Consider the following 21348-nt stretch of genomic DNA (forward strand, 5'->3'; position numbering starts at 1 on the left):
GTAATAGTGAGTAATCTGAGAAAATGTGGTAAGTTTTACACTATATTTAATAAAGATGGCATAGGGTCACATATTTTGATACCAGCTGTCAGAAAGTGTGACCCCTATTCTAAAGCATTATGGTCAAGTCCAGTAATAAATATTTTGTATAGCTGAAAAGGTGAAGTAATAGTGAGTAATCTGACAGTATTTGGTTGGTTTTGCACTATATTTAATAGAGATGGTATAGGGTCACATATTCTGATACCAGCTGTCAGAAAGTGTGACCCCTATTCTAAATCATTATGGTCAAGTCCAGTAATAAATATTTTGTATAGCTGAAAAGGTGAAGTAATAGTGAGTAATCTGACAGTATTTGGTTGGTTTTGCACTATATTTAATAGAGATGGTATAGGGTCACATATTCTGATACCAGCTGTCAGAAAGTGTGACCCCTATTCTAAATCATTATGGTCAAGTCCAGTAATAAATATTTTGTATAGCTGAAAAGGTGAAGTAATAGTGAGTAATCTGACAGTATTTGGTTGGTTTTGCACTATATTTAATAGAGATGGTATAGGGTCACATATTCTGATACCAGCTGTCAGAAAGTGTGACCCCTATTCTAAATCATTATGGTCAAGTCCAGTAATAAATATTTTGTATAGCTGAAAAGGTGAAGTAATAGTGAGTAATCTGACAGTATTTGGTTGGTTTTGCACTATATTTAATAGAGATGGTATAGGGTCACATATTCTGATACCAGCTGTCAGAAAGTGTGACCCCTATTCTAAATCATTATGGTCAAGTCCAGTAATAAATGTTTTGTGTAGCTGAAAAGGTGAAGGAATAGTGAGTAATCTGAGAAGATTTGGTTAGTTTTACACTATATTTAATAAAGATGGCATAGGGTCACATATTTTGATACCAGCTGTCAGAAAGTGTGACCCCTATTCTAAAGCATTATGGTCAAGTCCAGTAATAAATGTTTTGTGTAGCTGAAAAGGTGAAGTAATAGTGAGTAATCTGACAGTATTTGGTTGGTTTTGCACTATATTTAATAGAGATGGTATAGGGTCACATATTCTGATACCAGCTGTCAGAAAGTGTGACCCCTATTCTAAATCATTATGGTCAAGTCCAGTAATAAATATTTTGTATAGCTGAAAAGGTGAAGTAATAGTGAGTAATCTGAGAAAATGTGGTAAGTTTTACACTATATTTAATAAAGATGGCATAGGGTCACATATTTTGATACCAGCTGTCAGAAAGTGTGACCCCTATTCTAAAGCATTATGGTCAAGTCCAGTAATAAATATTTTGTATAGCTGAAAAGGTGAAGTAATAGTGAGTAATCTGACAGTATTTGGTTGGTTTTGCACTATATTTAATAGAGATGGTATAGGGTCACATATTCTGATACCAGCTGTCAGAAAGTGTGACCCCTATTCTAAATCATTATGGTCAAGTCCAGTAATAAATATTTTGTATAGCTGAAAAGGTGAAGTAATAGTGAGTAATCTGACAGTATTTGGTTGGTTTTGCACTATATTTAATAGAGATGGTATAGGGTCACATATTCTGATACCAGCTGTCAGAAAGTGTGACCCCTATTCTAAATCATTATGGTCAAGTCCAGTAATAAATGTTTTGTGTAGCTGAAAAGGTGAAGGAATAGTGAGTAATCTGAGAAGATTTGGTTAGTTTTACACTATATTTAATAAAGATGGCATAGGGTCACATATTTTGATACCAGCTGTCAGAAAGTGTGACCCCTATTCTAAAGCATTATGGTCAAGTCCAGTAATAAATGTTTTGTGTAGCTGAAAAGGTGAAGTAATAGTGAGTAATCTGACAGTATTTGGTTGGTTTTGCACTATATTTAATAGAGATGGTATAGGGTCACATATTCTGATACCAGCTGTCAGAAAGTGTGACCCCTATTCTAAATCATTATGGTCAAGTCCAGTAATAAATATTTTGTATAGCTGAAAAGGTGAAGTAATAGTGAGTAATCTGAGAAAATGTGGTAAGTTTTACACTATATTTAATAAAGATGGCATAGGGTCACATATTTTGATACCAGCTGTCAGAAAGTGTGACCCCTATTCTAAAGCATTATGGTCAAGTCCAGTAATAAATATTTTGTATAGCTGAAAAGGTGAAGTAATAGTGAGTAATCTGACAGTATTTGGTTGGTTTTGCACTATATTTAATAGAGATGGTATAGGGTCACATATTCTGATACCAGCTGTCAGAAAGTGTGACCCCTATTCTAAATCATTATGGTCAAGTCCAGTAATAAATATTTTGTATAGCTGAAAAGGTGAAGTAATAGTGAGTAATCTGACAGTATTTGGTTGGTTTTGCACTATATTTAATAGAGATGGTATAGGGTCACATATTCTGATACCAGCTGTCAGAAAGTGTGACCCCTATTCTAAATCATTATGGTCAAGTCCAGTAATAAATATTTTGTATAGCTGAAAAGGTGAAGTAATAGTGAGTAATCTGACAGTATTTGGTTGGTTTTGCACTATATTTAATAGAGATGGTATAGGGTCACATATTCTGATACCAGCTGTCAGAAAGTGTGACCCCTATTCTAAATCATTATGGTCAAGTCCAGTAATAAATATTTTGTATAGCTGAAAAGGTGAAGTAATAGTGAGTAATCTGACAGTATTTGGTTGGTTTTGCACTATATTTAATAGAGATGGTATAGGGTCACATATTCTGATACCAGCTGTCAGAAAGTGTGACCCCTATTCTAAATCATTATGGTCAAGTCCAGTAATAAATGTTTTGTGTAGCTGAAAAGGTGAAGGAATAGTGAGTAATCTGAGAAGATTTGGTTAGTTTTACACTATATTTAATAAAGATGGCATAGGGTCACATATTTTGATACCAGCTGTCAGAAAGTGTGACCCCTATTCTAAAGCATTATGGTCAAGTCCAGTAATAAATGTTTTGTGTAGCTGAAAAGGTGAAGTAATAGTGAGTAATCTGACAGTATTTGGTTGGTTTTGCACTATATTTAATAGAGATGGTATAGGGTCACATATTCTGATACCAGCTGTCAGAAAGTGTGACCCCTATTCTAAATCATTATGGTCAAGTCCAGTAATAAATATTTTGTATAGCTGAAAAGGTGAAGTAATAGTGAGTAATCTGAGAAAATGTGGTAAGTTTTACACTATATTTAATAAAGATGGCATAGGGTCACATATTTTGATACCAGCTGTCAGAAAGTGTGACCCCTATTCTAAAGCATTATGGTCAAGTCCAGTAATAAATATTTTGTATAGCTGAAAAGGTGAAGTAATAGTGAGTAATCTGACAGTATTTGGTTGGTTTTGCACTATATTTAATAGAGATGGTATAGGGTCACATATTCTGATACCAGCTGTCAGAAAGTGTGACCCCTATTCTAAATCATTATGGTCAAGTCCAGTAATAAATATTTTGTATAGCTGAAAAGGTGAAGTAATAGTGAGTAATCTGAGAAAATGTGGTAAGTTTTACACTATATTTAATAAAGATGGCATAGGGTCACATATTTTGATACCAGCTGTCAGAAAGTGTGACCCCTATTCTAAAGCATTATGGTCAAGTCCAGTAATAAATATTTTGTATAGCTGAAAAGGTGAAGTAATAGTGAGTAATCTGACAGTATTTGGTTGGTTTTGCACTATATTTAATAGAGATGGTATAGGGTCACATATTCTGATACCAGCTGTCAGAAAGTGTGACCCCTATTCTAAATCATTATGGTCAAGTCCAGTAATAAATATTTTGTATAGCTGAAAAGGTGAAGTAATAGTGAGTAATCTGACAGTATTTGGTTGGTTTTGCACTATATTTAATAGAGATGGTATAGGGTCACATATTCTGATACCAGCTGTCAGAAAGTGTGACCCCTATTCTAAATCATTATGGTCAAGTCCAGTAATAAATGTTTTGTGTAGCTGAAAAGGTGAAGGAATAGTGAGTAATCTGAGAAGATTTGGTTAGTTTTACACTATATTTAATAAAGATGGCATAGGGTCACATATTTTGATACCAGCTGTCAGAAAGTGTGACCCCTATTCTAAAGCATTATGGTCAAGTCCAGTAATAAATGTTTTGTGTAGCTGAAAAGGTGAAGTAATAGTGAGTAATCTGACAGTATTTGGTTGGTTTTGCACTATATTTAATAGAGATGGTATAGGGTCACATATTCTGATACCAGCTGTCAGAAAGTGTGACCCCTATTCTAAATCATTATGGTCAAGTCCAGTAATAAATATTTTGTGAAGCTGAAAAGGTGAAGTAATAGTGAGTAATCTGAGAAAATGTGGTTAGCTTTACACAGTTTTAAATAGAGATGGTATAGGGTCACATATTCTGATACCAGCTGTCAGAAAGTGTGACCCCTATTCTAAATCATTATGGTCAAGTCCAGTAATAAATGTTTTGTGTAGCTGAAAAGGTGAAGGAATAGTGAGTAATCTGAGAAGATTTGGTTAGTTTTACACTATATTTAATAAAGATGGCATAGGGTCACATATTTTGATACCAGCTGTCAGAAAGTGTGACCCCTATTCTAAAGCATTATGGTCAAGTCCAGTAATAAATGTTTTGTATAGCTGAAAAGGTGAAGTAATAGTGAGTAATCTGAGAAGATTTTATTGGTTTTACACTATTGTATGTGGAGATGGTATAGGGTCACATATTCTGATACCAGCTGTCAGAAAGTGTGACCCCTATTCCAAATCATTATGGTCAATTCCAGTAATAAATGTTTTGTATAGCTGAAAAGGTGAAGGAATGGTGAGTAATCTGACAGTATTTGGTTTGTTTTACACTATATTTAGTATAGATGGTATAGGGTCACATATTCTGATACCAGCTGTCAGAAAGTGTGACCCCTATTCTAAGGCATTATGGTCAAGTCCAGTAACTAATGTTTTGTGTAGCTGAAAAGGTGAAGGAATGGTGAGTAATCTGAGAAAATGTGGTAAGTTTTAAACTATATTTAATAAAGATGGTATAGGGTCACATATTTTGATACCAGCTGTCAGAAAGTATGACCCCTATTCTAAAGCATTACGATCAAGTCCAGTAATAAATGTTTTGTAAAGCTGAAAATGTGAAGGAATAGTGAGTGAAGATTTGGTTGGTTTTACACGGAGATGAATAGTGTCACATATTCTGATGTCAGATGTCAGAGTTTGAGTAAAGGCCAGTGATTGCCTCACTCTCACAAAAAAAACTTTATAACTCATGTTTAAGATAGGACCTGACAAAGGCACATTTTTACAGTTGAATCAAGTATCAGCCCATTTTGTCTCCAAAATAACAGAAAACAATGAAAAAATAACCTAACCCTTTTAATAAATGGAATTAAAATGGAATCTTTTAACATCGGATAGGGCATTATAACTACCATTTGAATAATTTTTAGATCAGTTTAAATATGATACACATTATCTAATGTATGTTTAGCATAATAGAACAGGTGTAAAGTATGAGATAATCTATTTTCTTCTGTTTTGCAATACTACTCAACATAAAAGTAATTGGATAAAAGTAAACATTTTCTTAGTGTTACTCAGTTTTCTGTTTTATCTAATATTTTACTGGTTCTGACGTTTTGGTTTGTTTAGGGAAAAAGCTTGTATTTTGCAGTGCACCCCCCCCCCCCCCCCCCCCTACTTTCTTCATACGACGTGAAAATGCAGAGAATTAATAATGAAACGTTCATGTTCAAGATCATTTATTTTATTTATAGACAACATAAAAATGTAAACACCCTTTTTTCATCGTTCGACAGCAGCAGAAAGAGAAAATAAAGCGAGTCCGCGTAGCTTACGCAGTCTACGCAGCGCGCTCGTGCCCGTGAACAGAAACTGTGAAGTAGCGCCCTCTGTGGTCACAAAACCCGACGGTCACAGAAAACGGTGTAACAACGGTAGTTTCCCGGCCAAAACGGGAGACTTGACAGGTATGTCTACAAGTCCGTTTCTACCATTTAAACAACTTAAATGCCTTAATAAACTTGATTGCCTTCCAGATATCTAGTCATGACACGACTTGAACCAAATGAATAAAATTATAAAATACAAGCTTGAAATTGTTGTATTGTTGTATTGATTTTAGTTTGGGAGGGGCACTGGGTGATGTGGGTTGGGGGGGCAGAAGGTGATTTGCATTTTGTGAATGTCCACATACCAAAGTTCCATAGACGCATCTTTATAAACATTTTATGCAGGACTGGTATGGTTCACAACTTCAAAGGAACACATTTTAGCGACTAATGAAAAAAATATGGTTTAGTGGCTCTTTCAAATATTTGCTACAGTTGTTCTCTTTTCAGCACAATAAGGAATAACATGAGTGAGCTGCTTAATTAATCAAAATATATTTTTATTTTATATCAATATTGTTTTATATATATATATATATATATATATATATATATATATATATATATATATATATATATATATATATATATTTCTTGAGGTTTAACACACTGAAACCCTTTTCTTACCATTTTCACATTTTGCTTTTTCGCGTTTTGATTCTGCGCGGAACCTGATAGGCGCTTTGTGTTTCTACCCGGGTTTTCCTGAAGCCACACTCCGCTCTCTGGATGGGAAAAATCTGAGGATCAATCACAACAGCGGTGTTTACATTAAAGGTACGGGCTTTTATGGCTTTTTACGGGCTTTTTTTCGGTCTCAAAATAATAAATACGGGTTATAAAAATTGTCGGCTCGAGATCTGTTAGTCTTGGTTTGAGATTTGGGAATGAACAGCGTTTTTTCGGGATTATTATCAGAACACGGAAAGGTAAATCTGTAGCCACTTAACCTAGCAACACAAAAGTCCTGTGTTAATAATAAACATATTTTTAGTTTTTTAGATTGTATTGTATGTGACCTAGAAATCTCTGCTGCTATATAAGTACATTTGGTTGGAATGAATCATGTATTTGTTCTTAAATTAATATATATAATAAAGCATGTATTGAAGAAACAAATAAATTATTAAAATTAAAGCAATTGAAAAAGTTAATCGCAACATACTTCTGTGATTAATCACGTTTTATCACACTTTTTTCCTTAAGACTAAGCTTTTGATAATGAATTTTTAAATGTGAATGAAAGAATCAGTGTTAAAAACTTGTAATTTTGCTGCCAATTCCTTATCCATTAAAATAATTGTATTAATCACAACCATATTCATTGTCTAAATCACATAAAATCTTGATTTCATTTTTTTAAATGCTGGTACTTAATTGTATTTTTGAAAGGGGTCAGAAATAATGGTGTACTGTGGTTTACATCTGTCACACTAGATTATAAATATATAAGTTATATATCATCTCCACTTCGATTTTCTTACCGATAAATGCATTAAATTCATGAATTCCTCAAATGATTGGACCTGCGCGTGGTCTAAATATCTATCAACAATAACTCATAGGACGAGGCACAAATGAATATCAGATACATTTATTGTAGTTACTCAATAATGGGTCTTAAGGTACAAATATATATTTTATACCTTAAATATACGTATATACCTTCATACCTATACCTATATTTATACCTTATGTAAGGCATAAATATGTCATTTAGAAAACCATAGTTTAGCAGGTAGCTGACAACAACAACAATCACTTTTTAACAGTCTGGGCACTTTATGTTAATGACAGTTTGTTTAAGTCTGACAGTGTGAAGCTGTTGTACTGTTGTACTGCAAACTTCCTGATTACATATATTTAGATACAGTGCATATTCATTCTAACATAACCTTTGGTTTCACAGAAAGTGGACGTCCTTCTTCTCTGGAACTAGGCCGACAGTCGCTCACCAACCACCATGGAGGTGGAGGAGACTATACATGCCAAATTTCTCAGTCAAATTGAGTCACTCATGGCGAAAACCACCTCAGAGATTGTGAAGGTGTTTGTTGAAGTGCTTATGGAAACCAGGGTAGAGATCACCCGCAGCTGGAGAGAAATCGATGAGCTAAAACAGAAACTGGAAGAGAGTGAGGAGCGGAGAGCAGAGGTTGTTTTGAGAAGTGAAGTAGCCCTCAACTTCAAAAGAGAAATGGAAGAAGTGCTGGTGTCACAAGTGAGCTTTTCAGACTGTTGACCTAAAGCACATAACTATACTTTGACATACATCAAATGAACCAATTAGAAAGTAATGCATTACATAATAAGACAGTTGCTACTAACAATGCTATAATTTATGTGTAACTTCTATTTTTAGATTTTTATTCTTTTTAGATTAAGTATTTTAATATGTATTTATTTAATATGTTATATGTATATTTTTTATTTTTTTCATGCTCCTATTTTACTTTTTTGTAGGATGTTGTGCAGACCCCTAAGGATACCACAGTTGAGCACACTGGTAGTAATGTGGAGGACCATGAATCAGCAACTTTACAGGCATCATATGGTAAAGTTTTAGTCCCCCCAACTGCATCAGTAGGGACTGTCATTGCTTTGAATTACTTGTGTTATATCTGCACAAACAATGACTTAATTTTGTATGATTAGAATTATATTCTTATCACTACTTAAATAGAGCTGTCCTTTTAATTATTTATATTTTACAGGTGCACCTGACATTGACCAATCTGTAAATAGTCCAAACCAAACCCAAGAGGCCCAAGAGGCCAAAATGTCACAGACCTTACAAAGACCTAAAGCAGCATGTCAGTCTGAATCGTTTGGAGTTAGAGAGCACCAACAATCCTTGACAGAGAGTGATGTCTCAAAGTCTCCTCTCCAAGCTGTTTCGTTGTTCAGTCCCCCACGACCATCCTGTAGCTCCTCTACTCTAGCTTCTGACTCTCTCAAAACAGAGGCTCTGGCTTTCACATCTGACTGTCTTGCTGCTGAAGAAATCCAGGATGAGAAGCCAGTAAGTGTTCCATGCTTTTAGATTGTCCTGGGCCAACTTGCATAACATTAGACTTTGAATGACTCATATGCCACACACCAGGATTCTGCACTCATTATAAATTACAGAAGAGTGTTTTGTGAAATTTTTGTTCAGTGCTTTTTAAATATATACTGTTTTCATTTGTGCAGGCTGTAGATGAAAAGGGCATCCCTGGTTTTCACCATGTAGAAAGACTGGCTGACTACTTGGTGGAACTGCGAAATCTTACTACTGTGGTACTGACCAACCTGCAAGTCAGCACAATCATTGACCTGTGGCTGAATCTGGACAGTTGGGATAAGCAGCAGGTTGGTTTTGTTGCTCTGCACCAGGAGAGGTTGACCACTGGCCATTTTCAGTCACCAGGAAAAGAAGACAATCTCTTACAGGGCATGGTGAATACAGCAAGGTGTACTCTAGAAGCAAGTTCCTCAACACGTCCTGACTGCTGCCGCTTGATAGAAGCCATCTTCATCAGGCTGTGCAGTATCCATGGTTGTCCTTCAAAAAAAGATGAAGGAATACTGAAACGCTGGACATTGATTATGCAGGACTATAGAAAGATTAGAGAGCTTCTGCTTGGGAATGGTGCAGTAATGCAGGCTACATCACTGCAGCTAGTGGAGGTAAAACAGAATGCCTTGATCCAATGGCATAATCATCGCATCAAAGACCAGGGTTTGACAGAATTACTCAAGGAGGATCTTTCTCCATCGCTACAAGAAGCTGAGAAGCCACGTATACAGGCCAGAACTCTTCCAATAGATCCCACTCAACATCAGAATCATAAATCTGACTTTAATGTTCACATCAGAAATGAGTGTTTTTCAGAACTGCTCAAGAAGGATCCCTCTTCATCACTACAACAAGCTGAGAAAATTTTGCAAGCCAGAACTCATCCAACAGAACTCAATCAACACCAGCTACCTGCTTTTAAACACAGGCCTCTAGAAAGTACAGCAGGACAGCCTATTTTGAAGAGAAGAGCTGTATGTGAACCACCAACAATCAGACCAAAGCTTCCTACACAAAGGGAGCTATTTGGGCCAGATCCAAAAGCTGCACAGTACTTGCAGATGGTACCACAAATTTCAGTCAGGGCGGCACCGGTACTGCAGGCAGTGCACATGCTCCAACCACTGCCTGCTTTTGTCTGTGGCCCAACTCAGAACGGTGTACCACAATGTGCCACCCAGGAGTCTCCTTCCCAACCTCGTCAGAAACGTGCCTACAACAGGGTAGTGCAAGGAAACACGTGTAAAAAATGTGGCCAGTTTCGCTCAGCAGTCACTGGTCATAGCCAATACAAAGGAATTATTTACTGTCCTAAGACTGAAACAATGGACAAAAAGCAATGGTTGGATTACATGAGAAGAAAATGGAAATAGTGTTATGTCGGAGTCAATAGTACATAGGAAGGTTTTAGTGCTATTTCTGCTTACCCATATGTCATTATTTTGTATTAGTGACAATAAATCCTTTGAAATGAATTGATGTTGATAAATTCCATCATCATGTAGTCCACTCTAAAACTACATGTTTATAAAATAATATTCTTTATATCTTCAGCTAACATTAAAAAGATCTATTTTAGAAATGTAAAGCAGCTGTTTTAAATAATATAATATGCAGATAACTAGAAGTTGCTTAATGGAATCTAATTTTAATACAATGCATTGCTGCCCAGAATATACATAAATGCAGAGAAAGTTGCATTGTGAAGACATAGGGAAAAATGATGCATCATTACATTGCAATATTTGGTTTAGAAATAGTATTGATACACATGGCTTAAGTGTGTATGTGGTTTGCCAGTAGGGGTTGGATATGCTGTCTGGTAAGAATTGCAGTATAAGAGAAGGTAAGTTCCATTTAAGACAGCTTTAGCTAGACAAATTATTTACTCTAACCACTTGTTCACTCTTTTAGGGTTTCTTGGTCACGTGACATCGCATTCAGTAGCTCCTCCATTTTTTCTTTATAGTGTTTACGTGGATCTCTGTGGAAACGCGTGTCCAAAGTGTAATTAAGTGTGCAATTTTTTTTGGGTGGTTTTTAAATGTTTTTTTTTTTTTTTTTTTTTTTTTTTTGCATCTTCTAAACAAGATTCGATGGTATGATCCAAATGACTTTTACTTGAATGGAAAAATATATACTTGAATGGAAATATATATACGTTTTAAATCGTTTTCACATTTGGAGAATCTCATAGTTATCCAGAATGGAACCGAACTCGCGGTGAGTGTTTCTAGCCGGGTTCTTTCCAAACCGCACCGCTCGGTCTGGATGGAAAAGAGTTGGGGAGACGAGCGGAGGGTCGGTCAAAGAGCAGCACTGCGTTTATATTTAAGGTTTGTGGCTAATTTGGGTCATTTTCATCTTCATACTCAGTATACCCCTGCACTACATGCCCTGATTGTCTGTCTGTCCGCTCAGAGAGATGTGCTGGGTGGCGGTAGTAGTCGGGGTTTGAGAGCTAGCGGTTTGTGTGTGAATGGACAAACCGCAGTAGCTAATCTAACCTATAGCTGTTCCCAACCCCCCGATTTCCCCTGGTAAGGGAAAAAATCAGGGGTATTTCCACAAAACAGCCTTAATAACATACCTAGCTAACTAACGTACTGAGATTACCGTTACTAACGTCTTTATTCTGTCAGTTTATTGCCAAATTCAGCATCTTACCCTACCTCTAGATTTACCTGATAAAATACATATATATATGTCTGTCACACGTTTGATGCAAACGGCAAAACAACTATGAGTGTACGACTTAATGTTTTGTTTGAGTGATTTATTATCAGTATTGCTATTTAACTGAAAGTCATTAATAATATTGTAACATTAGTGTTTTTTAGTTCTTTTATATTTTATTAAGTTTTATATCTCAGTCAAAAACATTTAATAGCAACATAATTAGCATATTTTCTTTTCCTGCTTCTCTTGAACTTGCCTTAAAATCTCTCCCTTTAATTTTTTTAATCGCCTGGTGATTTCTGGTTACATTATTATTTCTCTCTCTCCCCTTTCTCTCTCCATCTTTCTCTCCATCTCTCTTAATTACTCTCTCCCCAGCTCTCTGTCTCTGTATCTCTCTCTATTTCTCTCTCTCTCTCTCTCTCTCTCTCTCTCTCTCTCTCTCTCTCTCTCTCTCTCTCTCTCTCTCTCTCTCACACCCGCGACGGATATTTAAACAAGTCCAATTTGGCGGGAAAACGGCGCACCTGGCAACTCTGGCTAATACCCCCAAGCTAGCATTAGTCTCCACCTGGATTTAACTAAGCAAATGATGTGGGGTTGCTGCAGTTGGTCTGCAGGTCTAGGTTCAGCAACAGTATGTGCTAAAAGATTGAGGTCAGCTGACTACCTGAATATACTGAATATAGACCAGGTTATTCCATCAATGGATTTTTTTATTCCCTGTTGACACGGGCATATTCCAAGATGACAATGGCAGGATTCTTCAGGCTGGACTGAAAAAGGCCTTGTGCAGCAGTCAGACTCTACCATCATCAGTGCAAGATACTGGTGAAAAATGAATGCAACACTGGTTTGAAATTAACCTTGTCACATTGTTGAAGCTTTTTGAAACAATGCCACAGTAAATGCCTGCAGCAATTATCGTAATTATGGCTTAGAATCTCATAATTATGGCCTCATATCTCATAATTATGATTTAGTGAAGGAGCCTTTCAAGCAGTGCAAATGGGGTTCCACAGTTACCTGAATAGTTTTAATATAGTATAACTGAACACTCATGAACGGATGAATGGTTCACAGATTTTGGTCATCAGACACCACATTGTGCAACTACATGACCGTATATCTGCATAGGAGAGATGTGACACATACAAACAATATTTTCTAGATTTTACATGTAAAGTATTTAGCATGTGCTTTCATACAAAAAAATAGTTTTTATTTACATAATATCCCTAGATTTAAATAAAAGAAAAGGAGAAAAAAAAATCAAGAAAAGATTTCTCAAGATTAGATACTGTCAAATCTGTGTTCATATGAATACCAATGTAAACATAGCACAAATTACCTTTTAAATGGTGCCACATTTATAAGGAACATGTATTTGTGGGATGAGCAGTAGGACTGGGTGTGTGGGTTGTGCACACAACCAATGCCAAACAGCTGCGATTGACTCACTTTTCTTTTTGAGACACCTACGGTCCACTATAGCAGGGCCCATGCTCACAGGTTCTGCCAATCAATTGAGAAGCAGTGCTCAACCCACATACTCAGCTCTACTGCTCATCCCACAAATGCATATTCCTTACAAATGTGGCACTATGCAGATTGCTCACATACTACACTTCATCAGTATGTCAAAGAAAGCCACAAGTACCGTCTTTGGTAAAGGCTTATTTAAGTATCTACTCTTGGATAAGATTGGTCTTCATTCAGCCTTTGAAATCACTCAGCAGATGTTCGTTTGACCACACCGGTGACAGGAATACAATCTCTGTCCTGTTTTTCATGCATTTAAAGAATGGTTGGTGCAAATCTAGATTTGACCATTGTATGGAAAGATGGTGCATGGCTGAACATAGGAAGTGCTGCATCAGCTGCATTTTATGTATGTTATTGTCATTTATTTTAACCATGTAACTTTATGCACAGGAAATGCAGGAGCAGCCACTAAGCAGTATGCTTTCTTCACCTAACACCATGGAGTTAGATGACCCCATATCTACCAAATTTCTGAGTCTCATTGAGTCACTCATGGCAAAAACCACTTCAGAGATTGTGAAGGTATTCACTGAAGTACTCTTGGAGACCAAGGTGGAGATCACCCGTAGCTGGAAAGAAATAGATGAGCTGAAGCAAAAGCTTGAAGAGAGCGAAGAGCAGAGAGCAGAGGCCAGTTCGAGAAGTCAAGCAACCTGCACCTTTAAAAGAGAAACCGAGGAAGTGCTGGTGTCAGATGTGGGCATTCAGATCACTGTTTCAGACACTAGGACAATTTTGCCAGCAGACAGAGAAAGCAAGGTATGATGTTTTGCATATAGACAGCACTCTGCAAGAACTTCGTAAATTTGTGTTCTTGTACTTTTTGGACTTCGAATTGCAGAGTGCTAACATTTGTTCACAATTATTTTATAGTATTCACACTTCAAACACAGTTCTTTTTATACAGTCTCTTTGCCTTCTGTTGACAGTTAGCCTCAGCCTCTTTGCTGTATTCTTGTCTAACTGTTATTTATTGCATTATTAGTTATCTTTTCTTTTTTGGTCTTTATGTTGAGAAGCAACACCAACAGGCTCTCTTTCTGTTTATGCATCTATTGACTCTTCCAACTCACAAAATAAAATTTGTAAAAATGAGAATCACACCATGTACATCTACACAGTCCAGAGTCCTTGTTTTCAATCTTCAAGTGTGGTTGTCAGAGTAAAGGCTTTTAAAACCTTAGCAAACACAAAATAAAGTGTTATGTTATTATTTATTTAATTAAACCTCCAACTCTGTTGTAGTCTAGATGTAAAGATGTTATAGTGCAATAATAAATAAAATAAGGGGCAAGTACTATTTGAACCGATTAACAAGCAATAAACAAGATTATCTCCTCACAGTTTACATTTAAGGGGGTCAACTATGGCAAATTATGAGGCATTTATTGTTCAATAGAATACTATTAAAGTAGTATACTTTGTTTATGAATATTAAGTGCTCAGAAGAGCAAGAGTAACAATACAGAACATTCAGCTTTGGATTCCCTACGGCTTTAGTGCTTACCACAGATTCAGGTTTAACCTCTGATAGCTTGGTGTCATCTGATTTAAAACAAGGTTCTGATAATTGTATGATTTCTCATTTCTTGTAGGATGCAATGCAAACACATGACTATGTCCCAGTGGAGAACACAGTGGTCACTGAGACAAGTCTGGAAGTCCATGGACCTGTGGGTTTCAAGACTTCTTCAACTGGTACAACTTTAGAAACCCCAGGTATCTATTTTTTCCACCACAAAAAATAATTATTAATGTTCAGTCCTGGTTTCTTTTATTATTTTGTATTTCAAAAATATTTTTGTTTTATTTGCAGGTACATCTGGCATGAACCAGCCTGTAAATAGTTCAAACCAAACTAAAGAATCAGGGGTCTGCCAGACTCCAGTTAAACGCAAAAGAGGCCGTCCACCTAAACCTAAAGTCACAGAGCATCAAAATTCCACGGCAGGGGATAAAGTAGTGTCAAGGTCAACAGTTCAACCAGATAGACTAATGGACCCTCAGCAACCCTCCACTAGTACAAGCAGAATTATTCTTGGTAAAAACAGATGCAAAAGAGCAGTGGTAAAAAGGAGAAAAATCATTCAAAAGAAACTTTCTTCTACAGGCACTAGCACTCCTACACACACACTTCGTGATCGACAGCTTCTTAACAACCACAGGACTTGTTTGTGCTGCTCATCAGACCAATGCTCACTTCAAGTGAAGAAGCCAAAATTCAAACAAGAGGTGATTCATAAAGTGTACACTTGCAGTAGGTGCGGAGACACATTTCCAACTCCTTCGCATCTCACTGCACACAGGCGGACCACTCAGTCTTCAAACAACCATTTTAAGTACTGCTGCTATCTCTGTGGTCACATGTTTGCTAGCAGATGTTGCTGGAATTTGCACAAAAGGATACATGCCCATTCTAATGTTGCTGAGAATGCCCAACAAGCTGCCTCCATACCCTCCCAGCTGCTTATGCGACCCAAAGAACTGAAGGCCAAGGTTCAGGTTCGCCTGGAGAGAATTTCAGATGCTCAGTTGGAAGCTGCCTTGTTCCCTAAAGGCTCTTTGTTGCAAACCGAAAAACCAAGTCTGAGCTCCATGGACACATCGCAGAACCGGCTCTCTGCAGTAGAAAACCCTGCTTTGAGAGAGGGTGCCAGTGCACCATCAGCAGTCACTTTCATAAGCACACCAGATTTTAAGGAATCTGGATCTCAGACCGGGAACATCTTGGATTTAAGGTCAGAAAGTGAAACAGGTGAAAATATAAAGCAGTCACATGAGGAGACGACGTTCCCTTTAATTCCGACTGCCTCTGACCAGTCATTGACTGTACCTACAGCTGCCCCCATGAATGGTGAAGAAGGATCTTCTGGTGCAAGTGATGAGTCAACAGTGGGATTAAATTCAAGAAAGCGGAAAATGTTGGGTATAGTTACAGACATCTTGTTTTTAAATCATTATGTTCTTTGTACTAAGTTTAAGATAACAGTAAAAATGTATATTATTCTGTGATCAAACTTTGATTCTTCACACATTTTCAATGGTTAAGTTTAAAAGATATTTCTCCTTGGTCTCTAGATTGTGATCATAATGTGCACAATGGGGTGTTTCCAGTTGAGAAAATTCTTAGATGGAGAAACACAAAGGTAGGTCAATGGAAAAGCTAATAAAAGTAGCTGTGTACTTGAATTTTGTTTTGCATTTAACTTGAAAACTGCACATTAAATACTCTGTATTTCACAACAGGCAAAATGGGAAAATCTGATTGTCACCAAATGCAGTGTTTTCTTAGGTTGTTCATACAATTATGTCTATTTAATGTGACCTATATAGAAACTTTCTAGAAACAGTTTACACTCATAAAAGTGTCACAATAGGGGGGCATATCAGAGATTGTGCTTAAGCTTGACTTAAAAGGGGGATGTTATGTGACCACAAGTTTTTTTAGATTTAAATAGCAGTGACCCAATTCTGAATTAAACTGTCAAATTGAATGTTTTTTTTTGTTTATTGTCTTAAACTGTTCTGATTGCCACACAGAGAACACATCTGTGGCACATATGACAAAAAAAGAATGTATTAGGGCAACTTTACCTGCAGTGTGAAAAAAGGAAAAAGTCACTCTCATGTAGTGTGAACAGCAGATTTGGTGTGAAAATCGGAATACGGCCACCTTTGCCTGCTGTGTGAACATACCTTAAGTGCTCCTCACATCTTAATTTAAAGTATAAGCTTATGTTAAATAACAAGGTTTTATTCTCATGTCACTCTTCTGTTTCCTCACGTGACAAAAGGGCCAAAATGAAGTCAGAGTTAAATGGATGCCTTGCTCACTGTGGTAAGCTGCTCTGCATTCGATAGATCCATCACCATGTCACTGTTGTTGTTTTTTTTAATCTGAAGCCATGTTATAAGACTTCACGTACATATATACTGTTGTTGTTTTTTTTTGTTTCAGTGGGGCAAAATGGAAAAATACATGGGAGCCAGCTGAAAGTTTTATCTCGTATAAGGACAGCAGAGATGAAGAACCTGTACCCATTAACACGCAGGACTAAAATTTCATGCAGCAGACTATAATGATTTGATATTGTAAAAATGTGTTTTAATTTATTTGCACTTGCTCTCTCCATTTTAATCTGACCCGTATCAGTAAATCTTTTTTGTAAGGTTAACAGTACTTATTTTGGGACATAAGATGCAGTCCGGTTTTATTCAAATGACTGCATGACTTGCCTCAGCATTCTCTGGTCTCTTACACCTTATATAGTGGCAAATTAGATAAAAGGTGACTAGGAAATAGTTCTGATGTTTGATGTGTGGAACTTCAATTTAAATTATATATTGCTGTGTCCAAACGTTTGTACACACCTGATCAAATGGCATATTCTCTACACAGAATATAATCCTTTCTATTTTAAAGACAAAGAGCCATTAGATCAGATGTGTCAATGTTTGTATATGAATATTTTCACACGTCTTTATTTGCAGCAAGCTGATCTGAGTTTCAGTTAGCTTACTTTTATATATATATTTTTTTATTATTTGTTAATTTGTATTATATTAAACATTTAAGATCTTAAGACAAATATATATCCGCTGATTATTAATTTACTGCCTCGAATAACTTGAATGTTTACTTGTCAGTGTACGAAACCTGTTTTATACGTTTTAAACACTGTTTGCAGTCTTTCTGAAAATCACTTTAAGCATAGTACCGAAGCCATTTCCATGATGTGTAGCATTGTTGTTGGATCTGAGTTGCTGCATTAAATGACTTGCACATTACCTGAATGTAAACTAAATGTTAAAAATGTATTTGCCTTGTGTTCTGATATGTTATTCAGTATCTAGATGCCATGTCCATATGTGCTGTTAAAGCCTGTAGCACAAAGGTTTGTGAATGCTTCTTTTTATATAAACTCTGTAAAATTGGTGGTTATTGGTAGGAGATGCTGGCTCTAACAGGTCACATGTTGATTATTTGTGATTTTATGAGCATATTTCCAAAAAAAAAAAAAAAAAACGTTTATTGAAAAAATGTAGTCATACAAGAGTTTAAAGTTGTTGTAAAGCTAGGGACATATATATATATATATATATATATATAGATAGATAGATAGATAGATAGATAGATAGATAGATAGATAGATAGATAGATAGATAGTAGTGCTGATAGTCCAAGTGTATGAAGTACGTTAATTCAAGACTGTCTGCTTACTGTGTTTTAATTTTTTTTATTACTTAATTGGAAATTTGACTGTTTGTGGTAAAAATGACCCAGAAAACATGACCACACTAACAGACCTGGTATAAATGAGTAATCACAAGTTGACCAGACAGACATCCTTTTATTCACACTTCCTGTTGGAGAGTACAGAGTTCTGCTGCTTCTGTTTGGTGATGTGTAATTTAGATGTTGAAGTTTTAATCTTAATTCCTAAATAAACATTTTGAAACATTGTGAAATCACATTTTCAGTTTTGTTCAGTTTAAAAGATGCACAAATCATAATTTTTACTGTGTGTTTTTTTTTATATATTCCTTTAAATTGAAGCACTTTTAGGAAAGAAAAAAAAATGTATTGGGACACCTACTTGTTTATTGTTTCATCAATTTTTTGGAATACTTACTGGACTTAGGAGCATTGCTATAGAGATATGATTGCATTCAGACATCCAGAAGTGTTTGTTAGGTGAGGATGTTGGATGATCATCCCTCATCTCTAACCTTACCTTAGCCCAAAAATTTTGGCTGAAGCTTCATAATTCCATTTAGCACAGTTACCCTGCTTCACAGCGCAATACTGGGAGCTTACAATCCCACTAGGCCATGCCTGACATTAGGCATGAACACTAATGTGTTCAGTTATATACCCCAAAAAGCAATCTGTGTCAGCACCTTACATCTTAAATATGTGATCTATTTGAATGTGCTCTTATTAAAGACAAATGTCAAAATCCAGACCCACGACAACTTAAAGAAACCTTTGAATGCTTGAATGGCTCTTTGTTTGGTGAAGTGCTTTGTATATATATGTGATGGAAACCTGTTCTATATAGTTCTCATTTAAAGAGTCTACTGCTATTGTTACATTTAAACAATTTATGCTCATTTAGTTTAACTGTGGAAAAAAAAATATTGGAAACTGTCAAGTGCATAAGGAAGTGTGGTTTTCAGCAGTGGGCTACAGTGAGTAAGGGGGAGGGTAATGGAAAAAGGCCACTTTGCTTTCGTTTACAAGATAAGTTCAGAGATTTCACTGAAAGGAAACAACACGGTCTCGGCTTTCAACCACACGATGCTGCTCTCTTTATATTTATTCACAGGTAAGTTTCTACCTTTACAATATTTAAAGGCTATGAGTAGTGAAGCTTCTTGTAAAATAAATACTGTGATTATCAAGTAGAATTTAAGTAGATTAAAAAAATAGGTATTTGTTTTTACCAGCGGTCTTTCTGCCATTCACGGCTTTGGAAGCAGTAGAAATGCTAGAGGTGGAACTCGGACAAGCTGTCACACTGAAGTGCAACATCTCTTTGCACCATGAAATCTTCTGGTTGAAAGTAAGCATGGAGGACAAACCAAGGCTTCTAATGGTTGCTGGTCTGAAAAGTGATGGAATAGTATCAGATGTTTGGAATTACGACACCTCTCGTTATAGGGGTTCTCTTGGTCTAGACGAGAGGTTTTTTGGACTTAAAATTCTCCATGTCTTGAAAAGTGATCTTGCCTCATATTACTGTGGAACCCTAGATGGTAAACGCATGGAGTTTGAAGAAGGAGTACACATATATGGTAACATTTCTTAACACATTTCTTATATAATATTTCTTACACAATGTTAGAAGAGTTCCATGATGTAGATATATCTCCCTCTATACAAAAACACATTATTTTTTGTCACCTTTCAGCTAAGCCTGCTCAGCCAAAGACAAGTACTAACACTGAAAAAATCACCAGCTATGAACAAGGTAACACACTAGGGCAGATTATCATATACAAAATATTAAGTGCCATGATGTACAGATTTCTTGTTCTATACAGAATCACTGTTTTTTTTTTTGTCATATTTCAGGTATGCCTGCTCAGCCAGAGACAAAATTGAACACAACAAATATCACCAGCAATAGAAACGGTAACAAACGTGGGCAGATCACACTGATAATAGTTTATAGAACATGTTTTGTATAGGCAGTGAAAAAAATAGTTCCACTAAATGCTTCCACTAAAACATTATTCTGGTTAAATCTATGACCATTTCTTTATTGGACTTTTTGGTACAAAGCACTCTCTATGAAGAAGGTGCACTCTAAAGCATGGCAATGAACATTATGTTAAGGCTTTAATGCTGTAGAAACACCTGTGCTAGCTGCAAGTTAGTTTTTTTGAGTAACTGTTAGCTTCATTAAAACATTTCCTAGATAATTTGTATACTGTGCGGTAGTAAGTAGTTTCCTTAAATTCTTAGGGTTTTTTGTGTTAGCCAAACTGAATCCAGAGAAAACTTTTTTTGAAGAAAACACTTCTATCCTTTCTTATTTCCGTATTTGTGTTGTAACTGTTTTCTCTGAATTTCCTCAGATCCAGTTCCTTCTGTAGCTGAAAATGGTTTCAACCCCTATACAATATTTGCAGCAGTGCTGGGTGTTGGACAGTTAGGAATGCTGCTGGCAGTTGTTGTTGTGCATTTGATAGCTGGCAGGCCAATAAGGAAACCCTCTTAAAATCAGGCTGATCGTCTTCGATTATAGTAATGGGCAGAAACATATATGTAAGAGATGGTCTGTTCAAATTCTAAAGAAAAAAATTCTAAGAAAACCGTGTCGGTGTGGAATGAAAAGGAGGCTAAATTAGTAGCCTATCTGAATGTATTATCTTTAATTCTATGTAAGTATATAATGAAATGTAAATATGAAATCCTTTCACTGAGTATGTTTCTCAAAGCATTATCTTTCTGGATAGTGACTCATATTTTGGTTCTTGTATGGTTTACTTGTAAATAATCAATGTCTCTCTCATCTCAAACGTTATTGTAAATTGTGCAATAAATATAAGAAATAAAATCAAATATTCAGACTTACTTATCTTATTGGGGGTATGATACTGGAAATGTTAAAGCAGGAGTCTAATAACTACGGGGCTGTATTTTATTTTATAGAAACTTTTTTTAAGAAGG

The 21348-nt window shown here is 36.1% G+C and overlaps 3 protein-coding genes across 5 annotated transcripts; all 3 read left to right on the plus strand.

Moving 5' to 3' along the window:
- Nucleotides 1–6565: 6565 nt before the first annotated feature.
- Nucleotides 6566–10420, plus strand: LOC103031077 (uncharacterized). The gene is made up of 5 exons (XM_007248549.3): nt 6566–6664; nt 7797–8108; nt 8351–8441; nt 8602–8909; nt 9080–10420. The coding sequence occupies exons 2-5, from the start codon at nt 7851–7853 to the stop codon at nt 10316–10318; spliced, it is 1896 nt and encodes a 631-aa protein (XP_007248611.3). The 5' UTR covers nt 6566–6664; nt 7797–7850; the 3' UTR covers nt 10319–10420.
- A 628-nt stretch (nt 10421–11048) lies between these two features.
- On the plus strand, nt 11049–18641 carry zgc:66472 (chromo domain-containing protein). Of its 2 annotated transcripts, XM_007248545.4 has the most exons (7): nt 11050–11281; nt 13560–13928; nt 14765–14888; nt 14986–16095; nt 16248–16315; nt 16964–17007; nt 17128–18641. In XM_007248545.4, exons 2-7 carry the CDS (start codon nt 13563–13565, stop codon nt 17225–17227), a joined length of 1812 nt encoding a protein of 603 aa, XP_007248607.2. In that variant the 5' UTR covers nt 11050–11281; nt 13560–13562; the 3' UTR covers nt 17228–18641. The 2 variants fall into 2 exon arrangements, 1 of the variants encoding a protein (XP_007248607.2); XR_454709.4 differs by lacking the exon at nt 17128–18641 and having other exon boundaries at nt 11049–11281; nt 14986–16090; nt 16964–16986.
- Nucleotides 18642–19336: 695 nt separating this feature from the next.
- On the plus strand, nt 19337–21234 carry LOC103038664 (uncharacterized). 2 transcript variants are annotated; one of them, XM_007248663.4, is made up of 5 exons: nt 19337–19498; nt 19620–19967; nt 20084–20143; nt 20248–20307; nt 20754–21234. In XM_007248663.4, exons 1-5 carry the CDS (start codon nt 19381–19383, stop codon nt 20894–20896), a joined length of 729 nt encoding a protein of 242 aa, XP_007248725.3. In that variant the 5' UTR covers nt 19337–19380; the 3' UTR covers nt 20897–21234. The 2 variants fall into 2 exon arrangements, with proteins under 2 accessions (XP_007248725.3, XP_015461144.2); XM_015605658.3 differs by lacking the exon at nt 20248–20307.
- The last annotated feature ends 114 nt before the right edge of the window (nt 21235–21348 follow it).

This window comes from Astyanax mexicanus, chromosome 7, assembly GCF_023375975.1.
Source record: "Astyanax mexicanus isolate ESR-SI-001 chromosome 7, AstMex3_surface, whole genome shotgun sequence".
NCBI classification, from domain to species: domain Eukaryota; kingdom Metazoa; phylum Chordata; class Actinopteri; order Characiformes; family Acestrorhamphidae; genus Astyanax; species Astyanax mexicanus.

Bases quoted from the DNA above. Each gene is read 5' to 3' on its own strand.
- LOC103031077 (XM_007248549.3), top strand. From the start codon at position 7,851: ATGGAGGTGGAGGAGACTATACATGCCAAATTTCTCAGTCAAATTGAG. The intron at 8,109-8,350 runs GTGAGCTTTTCA...ACTTTTTTGTAG, and splicing joins AAGAAGTGCTGGTGTCACAA to GATGTTGTGCAGACCCCTAA. The intron at 8,442-8,601 runs GTAAAGTTTTAG...TATATTTTACAG, and splicing joins AACTTTACAGGCATCATATG to GTGCACCTGACATTGACCAA.
- zgc:66472 (XM_007248545.4), top strand. From the start codon at position 13,563: ATGCAGGAGCAGCCACTAAGCAGTATGCTTTCTTCACCTAACACCATG. The intron at 14,889-14,985 runs GTATCTATTTTT...TTTTATTTGCAG, and splicing joins TACAACTTTAGAAACCCCAG to GTACATCTGGCATGAACCAG. The intron at 16,316-16,963 runs GTAGGTCAATGG...ACGTGACAAAAG, and splicing joins TTAGATGGAGAAACACAAAG to GGCCAAAATGAAGTCAGAGT.
- LOC103038664 (XM_007248663.4), top strand. From the start codon at position 19,381: ATGGAAAAAGGCCACTTTGCTTTCGTTTACAAGATAAGTTCAGAGATT. The intron at 20,144-20,247 runs GTAACACACTAG...GTCATATTTCAG, and splicing joins AATCACCAGCTATGAACAAG to GTATGCCTGCTCAGCCAGAG. The intron at 20,308-20,753 runs GTAACAAACGTG...GAATTTCCTCAG, and splicing joins TATCACCAGCAATAGAAACG to ATCCAGTTCCTTCTGTAGCT.